General features: G+C 38.8%; 1 protein-coding gene across 1 annotated transcript; it reads left to right on the forward strand.

Moving 5' to 3' along the window:
* The first annotated feature begins 626 nt into the window (after positions 1-626).
* On the forward strand, positions 627-7,348 carry spra (sepiapterin reductase a). Its single transcript, XM_050053189.1, has 3 exons — positions 627-1,007; positions 1,410-1,700; positions 5,680-7,348. Exons 1-3 carry the CDS (start codon positions 686-688, stop codon positions 5,868-5,870), a joined length of 804 nt encoding a protein of 267 aa, XP_049909146.1. The 5' UTR covers positions 627-685; the 3' UTR covers positions 5,871-7,348.

Here is a 7,348-nt window from a genome sequence, read left to right on the forward strand (position 1 = left end):
TTGAACATTTCGAACACAATAAAAATTTAAAATACTATATGTATGTGTGTGTGTGTGTGTGTGTGTGTGTGTGTATAGCCTACTTAAACTTCTGTGTTACATGTTTTAAACCGGATAATAAAGCTAGAAAGACAGAAAGTCCAGAAAAAGGCTATGCCAAAGGAAGACACTCCTGCATGGTGAAAAAGATGCAAAGCAACATAAAGAATATTAGGCTATATTCTACATCTAAACTTTCTAAACTTTTTTGACAGAAAATATTATATATTCAGATGTAACCTTTTTGTAATCACCAATATTTTGATTAGAAATGTGATAGGATAACATTTTTCCTCAGTAATTGTAATTGATTACAATTAAATTGCCTGTAACTACTCCCCAGCACTGTAGATAATGGGACAAAATAAAAGTTAATCACCCACCTGTTGCATTTATGGGATAAAAATCTATTGAAAGGCTATTTAAGGATCTTTTCCATAGGCTAATAATAATAATAAAGAAGAGCACCTTCGCCAAAAGTTGAAAAAAAGTTTTCATAACCATGACACTGCATCTCGTGATTCATGTAATGCGTGTGAAGGACTGTGAAACCGGGAGATGGCGACAGTGCAACAAGTGGATTTTCCACGCTGGTGAAATCACAGAAGAAGAACACCAACACGGCTCCTCTGCTCTGTACAGAACCATGACATCCACCGAGGCTACAGACCTGGGCCGTGCGCTCTGTATCATCACCGGGGCCTCCAGAGGCTTCGGCCAGACTGTAGCGAGGGAGATGTCTCGGTTGGTGAAGCCGGGGTCGGTGCTCGTGCTGACGGCCCGCTCCGGTGATGAGCTGCGGGCTCTGCAGGCGGAGCTGGCCGAGTCGGAGGCAGGCAGAGCGGGGCTGGTGGTGAAGTGTGTGGTGGCAGATGTGGGTCAGATGGAAGGACTGGAGGGCATCGTCAGAGCAGCTAAAGAGGCTTTTTCTGAGGATATAGATCACGTCATACTGGTCAACAACGCTGGTAAGAAGACACCTGTAGAGCTAATTATGTAAAGTACTTTTAGTTGTAGTAACATTTCCAATGCATATGTTAAAATTGAAACGAACAACTAATTGTTGGAGAGACGTTTTTAAAGGGCCTCCCTATGCAGACAATTGTTGTTTGGATGACTGGAATTTAATTTGTGGTGTTCACAGCATTCTGTCAACAGCAGCATCTAGTGTAGCCTACAGTTTAGGGACTATGTCTTAAGTAGAAAAAAGGAGTCTTGATAAAAACTGTTGATTGTGTGGTCCAGAGGTGTGGGCTCGGGTCACATGACTTGGACTCAAGTCACAAAACTTAAGACTTGACCACTAGTTAATGAAAACACAAGTATATATGAGGATGAGGACACACTAACACCTCTTTCCTGTCTCCCAGCCTCTCTAGGTGATGTGTCTCGCTATGCCAAAAGCTTCACCGACATGGCTGAGGTGGACTCTTACTTGTCCCTCAATGTCAGCTCCTCCCTGTGCCTCACAGCCAGCGTTGTGCAGGCTTTTCCACAGCGTCCAGGTCTTCGGCGCACCGTCATCAACATCACCTCGCTGTGCGCCCTGCAGCCTTTCCGCTCCTGGGTGCTGTACTGCACAGGGAAGGCTGCCCGAGAGATGATGTTCAGGGTGCTGGCAGAAGAGGAGCCAGACCTTCGGGTGCTCAGCTACTCTCCAGGTGAGAAACTGCCTGTTTGTGCTTTTTCCGTTTAAATGCAACCAGTCAGCCTGGGACTGAAGCTGAGCAGGAGGAGGTGAATGAGGTTTTCCTAAAGGAGTCGCGATACTGAGCAGTCCAGTAAAACCAGTTTTACCCACAGCATCATTTCTTCTTTGTCCTACATTTTAAGTTGCCTTTACCTTTTTTTAAATTAAAACATCCTAGTGGCAAGGCGGGAATCCAACCAGAAACACTATTTCAAACACTTTCAAGGGTTGAGAAAATATGAAGGACTTTAGGGAACACTTCACCCTCAAAATGACCATTAGCACATCAATTTGTCATTCAGTGTCCCCTTTAATTATTGATGTATTGATTGATTGGAGACCTACAAACACAGTGAATATGCATGTATTTAGGAAGTACTGAGCACATGACTAGGGTGCGCCATATTATATCGTTTACGATAATACCAGTATAATTTTTAATATGATATGAAAAATTCATATTGTGATAAGCTTCTCACAATATTTCAACTTGTTGACATATTGATGTAATACTGTTACCCACGGCAACAACATGTGTGGCTGAAAGCAGAATTATTACTGACTCCACGTTGGTTCCAAAAAGAGGAGCAGATGCATAAGTGCATATTGTGATAAGCTACTCACAATATTTCAACTTGTTGACATATTGATGTAATACTGTTACCCACGGCAACAACATGCGTGGCTGAAAGCAGAATTATTACTGACTCCACGTTGGTTCCAAAAAGAGGAGCAGATGCATAAGTGTGGAATAAACTGTGGCATTGTTAGGTCTGGGCGTCCTTAATGTTTTATGAACAGTCCCGGACTTCTCAGACTCTTTTAGCGACTTACCGCTCAGAGTGAACTCATTCAGCGGCTCCTCTGGCAGCAGCACAGTGTCTCTCCCTCTCCTCTCTCACTGTGCACACATGGGAGTCAGTGTCATCAAGTGATTGTGTTATAAACCTTTGGTAATGTTAACCTACGTGATGCTTGGGGCTCAACAAAAAACTACATATATGTGAATGTGCAGTAGGCTAGTTATGGTAGCATAACAGCCTGCAGAGCATAAAGGTCCAGGTGGGAAAAAAAACCCAACTCAGTCATGTAGGATTTTGCTGAAAGGGAATGAACTCGCCTGCTTATTTATAAATAGATCCCAGGGTACATTTTTGTGTGTGGGAAGTGTTTAAATTTGTAATATGTGGTAGATTTTATTTTTGTTGTACTATTGATATTGTTGACAGAATCTGAATATCACTCTGAGTTACTGTTGTTGTTCACAAACTAAAGAAATGAGAGATCATTTTGTTTAGTTTTTACTGAATATTTGAAGGTTAACTGTTAGGTTGACATGTAAAATTATATCACTTAATTTTGTTGCAATTCTGTGTTCTTATATTAATAATACATTGTATTACTAATAAGTCATATCACCAAAAACTATTGTTATCGCAAAAAAACTTTTGAAATACTGTGATATTATTTTAGGGCTGTATCGCTCACCCCTACTTGGGTTATACTGCACCAGTTGTGTGAAAGTTTGTAAACAGATGTTTTGATATAGTTTTGCTGTTGTTAAACTTGGTCCACAGTCAATCAATATATCAATACATGTGAGAAAAACAAAGTTTTTTTTTTTTTTTTTTTTAATGAATTCAAGGTAACACAGCTTTACTAATTGATGTACAAATGGTCATTTTGTGGGTAAAGTTTTTCCTTCAAAGAGCCACATAAGAGGTTCTAAAATAATTCATTAATTGACTTTTAACTAGTCCATACCCGGTCATGTGCTATGTATAGAGGAATAAGAAATCAAAAACAGTATATTAGAGGAGATGCAAAATCAGAGCACTGTAAATGCACTGTGTTATAAATATTAATGTAAGACAAACAATGCACACTGTATTTAGAAACATGCTTTATGGCAAAATACATGGAGCATAGTTTTGGCTGATGGCACGGAGGCACGCGCGTGCGCGGGGCCATGTGCGGACACACAGGTACACACATATACACGCAACACAGAGAAATAATGAAAGAAACAGTGCAAAGTGCACAGCGCAATGTTTAGTTTGTAATGTTTGTAGGCTAATAGCAGTAAAGTGAAAATACGTAATGGCTGGCTCGCGCACACAGACACAGACGCGTGTTCGTTCAGTAAAATAATTACCTTAGTCTTCAGCAAGTGTTGGTGCTTGAAAGTACATGTCCCAAGTGGTCTCCGCGCATGCGCAGCTCGCACTGCTAATGGTGATCACAGTATGACTGGGTAGTGGAAAAGAGAATATAAACAGTAGAAATGTGGGAAAAATGCAAAAACGGCATCGTGACTGTCTGCACATGACCAAGATGAAAGCCTATGTGCAAGTTCAGAGAAGTAGGTCAAAGCAGTGAGGAGGAAAACGGATGAAGACAGAAGGAAGGACGGAGGGACAGAGGTTTCTCCATTTAATAGTAGGATAATAGTAGGATAGGATAACATATAACTGTATTATTATTATTTCTTATTCATCAAGCATTTTACATGAAAAGGAATTCAGTAATAAGTATTTAGTAGGAATTCATGTTGGATTTTTGCCAATATCCCTTATGCCCATATTTTCCAACTCATTTTGGTCGATTGCCGATGCCTACACCATATATGCACACATGTATTTCCACCAGTTGCAGAGAACATCAAGTCTCTCCTGTAGTGGACCTTACATATTATGATGCCTGAGCTTATTGTGATGGCCCTGGTGGCAGATGCAGACATAAAATACAATGCTTTTCAAAATATACACTGGGGAACATAAGAAAACCACTTAACTTAGGTTACATGTAAAACATGCCATACTTATTTTTATGTAACATTTTTAAAGAGAACTGTAAAATTGATCCCACTTAAACAGGCTTGGATGATGGTCTCCCTAGGACAACCCTGACATTAGCCAAAACCAAGGCAAATTTGACCTAGTTCAACTAAGTCCCATAGTTTAAGAGTGTTGTGGCCTGTCATGTCGGCAGAAATGTTCTTTTCAGGCCAACGGCGATATTTCATTTTAATAAGATCTTACATCCCTAGTATTTAATATTTGAAAATTTCAGGATAAATGAAAGATTTTACAGATGAATACATAGTTAAAATAGATCTAATCAGTCCATCCATTTAACCCTTAATATTGATTCAGAGAATGAAAAAAAATATTAATGATTTGTCTTGATTTTACAGACAAATAGTTTGTGATGAAATAAAAAAGTAATAGTAATAATAATAATTAGGGGTGTAACGATACATCGATCCACATCGATACATCGATTCATTGATTAACGATCCGATTATATCGATGCAAAATGAAAACATCGATCCATATCGTCATCTTAAAGATACACATTTATTTTGAAATTCACATAGCACGTCTGTGTCACCATTTCTGGGCAAGCGCGCCTCCGGTCAAATCATATTCTAGTTGTTTTTGTGAGTTGATGTAAATGATTGTGTTAGATGGGCATATGATATCGCGTCATATCGATCGCAGGCTCCTGAATCGAATCGAATCAAAATCGTATCGTGACAGACTTTGTGATATCGGCAAACATCGTACACCCCTAATAATAATAATAGGTAATCATCAGAAAAATTAGGATGAAATAATGTTTTGATGATAATGAGCTGAGTTTGAAAACTTTATTGGAGTCTTGGTTGTATTATTATATTTTTTCTGTATTTATTGATGATCATTTATTTAGTAATGTCTTATTTCACTTTTATGTGGGGATTTGTTAGTGGCAGTCTTCAATATTTCCATAAACAACTTCAAAATATAATGTTACATTTATTAGAATATATTGTGCCTTTGTACCACTAAAGCAGAGCAATAAGCCATACGGCCACTCTGCACATCCTCCCTACTTTGCAGACAAATGTGTTTGTTGTGTTGTTAACCCTTGGACTCCATTCATCTCTGTCCTCTGTGTTGGAGCAGGACCTCTGGATACAGCCATGCAGATGGTGGCCAGATCCAAAACAGCTGATCCCAACCTGAGGAAGTCTTTTTCAGACATGTATGCTCACGGCCAGCTGCTCACCTGTGAGGCGTCCTGTGCCAAGCTGATGAAGCTGCTGCTGGAAGACAACTACACATCTGGAGCTCACATCGATATCTACGACGTCTAGATGCAGCAGGAGTACTTACAGCCATTTAGCATTGGGCCAGATTATTTCTATGTGCCTTGATTTCAACTGAAAAATCTGTTGATTTATAATAATTGCTTACCTCCAATACTACAGGTTAATGTGGAAAAAGTTAATAGTTTACTTGAATTGCACTGTCAGTCTTAACTCTGTAGGTTGTAGCCTTCTGTTTTTAAACTGACCAATCAAACTAACATTCATCAAATTTACATTTGAAACATTCCAGAAGTTTACTCATCCCTAAGGCCAGTGAAGCTGCAGTCTGTATACACTAAAATAAAGAACAATTAGAAGTTGCTAAAGTCTGAAATTTTCATATCATATACGTAGGTGCATTAAAGTGTCAAGGAACACAATTTGAAAAAGACATGGTAGTGGGTATGAAGATGGCTGCTCTGAGCATCGCCAAGACCTCGAGACACTTGTCATTTGTAGATGTTCTGGTGCTTTATTTCAGATGCTTCTGTCATATTAAGTCATCTCCAGCTCACATGTAATGCAGCTGTGGGACACTACCAATTTTTAAACACATGGCATTAAGCCTTTTCATTTCTTGTCACTTAAATTAGTTCATAGAAACTGAATTAAAAAAAATAAGAAAACCCATCAGTTCTGTTCTTAAATTGAATGCTTGTTCCTGGCTAACTGTCGTCAGCAGGAGGGAGAAAAAGTCTTAATTCTTTTTTTAGGGGGGATTTGCCATAATTATACAGTGATAGTAGAGCCATAGACAGGTTATGCAGGGAAATAAAGTATACAACAGAGATTCCTTTTCAGAATTACATCATTAAAATGTAGGTGTCTTAACCACTAGGCCTCTGTGATTAATAAATGCTTTAATGAAATACCAAAACTATAAATCAGGAACTGTAATATAAGATAAAATAAAAATATTGTAAAGAAACCACAACCAAAAAAGAAAACACAGAGTTTTTCTAGGCCAGATCCTGTGTTTCCCCACAACCTTATCTTTCCATTAGCATGAATTAGAACCAGACCAGTTGGGTGCTCTGCTGTGTGTCATATTTGAGGGGACGGAGCCTCTGGCATAATCTATTTCACAGGGTTACTTCAAATGTTATGGGACCAGCCTGATCTGTAATACTGTCCTCTGTTCTTTGGTTGATTTCATGTCGATTTGTGATAATATTTATTTAATGAAGTGCTTGTATTGTCAGAACGGTCTCCCCCAAATGGTTTGCAGTATGTTTATGTTACCAGTTGATGATGTCATTTGAAGCTGATGTCCTTATTGTGCTTTGACCCCAATCTGTGTCCTATTAATTATAGTGAAGTCTGGGGGTTGCAGATTTTTAGTTGTGATGTCTGTTACATGCTGCTGTAATCCCTGAACCTAGGTATATTAATATGTGAGAGAAAAATGTGGACATGACAAATATTTTTCATACATTGCTCAATGTATGACTTGCTATTTTTATATAAAAGTAGATGGAAAATTA

Source organism: Epinephelus moara, chromosome 9 (genome assembly GCF_006386435.1).
Source record: "Epinephelus moara isolate mb chromosome 9, YSFRI_EMoa_1.0, whole genome shotgun sequence".
NCBI classification, from domain to species: Eukaryota; Metazoa; Chordata; class Actinopteri; order Perciformes; family Serranidae; genus Epinephelus; species Epinephelus moara.

Bases quoted from the DNA above. Each gene is read 5' to 3' on its own strand.
- spra (XM_050053189.1), top strand. From the start codon at position 686: ATGACATCCACCGAGGCTACAGACCTGGGCCGTGCGCTCTGTATCATC. The intron at 1,008-1,409 runs GTAAGAAGACAC...CCTGTCTCCCAG, and splicing joins CATACTGGTCAACAACGCTG to CCTCTCTAGGTGATGTGTCT. The intron at 1,701-5,679 runs GTGAGAAACTGC...GTGTTGGAGCAG, and splicing joins GGTGCTCAGCTACTCTCCAG to GACCTCTGGATACAGCCATG.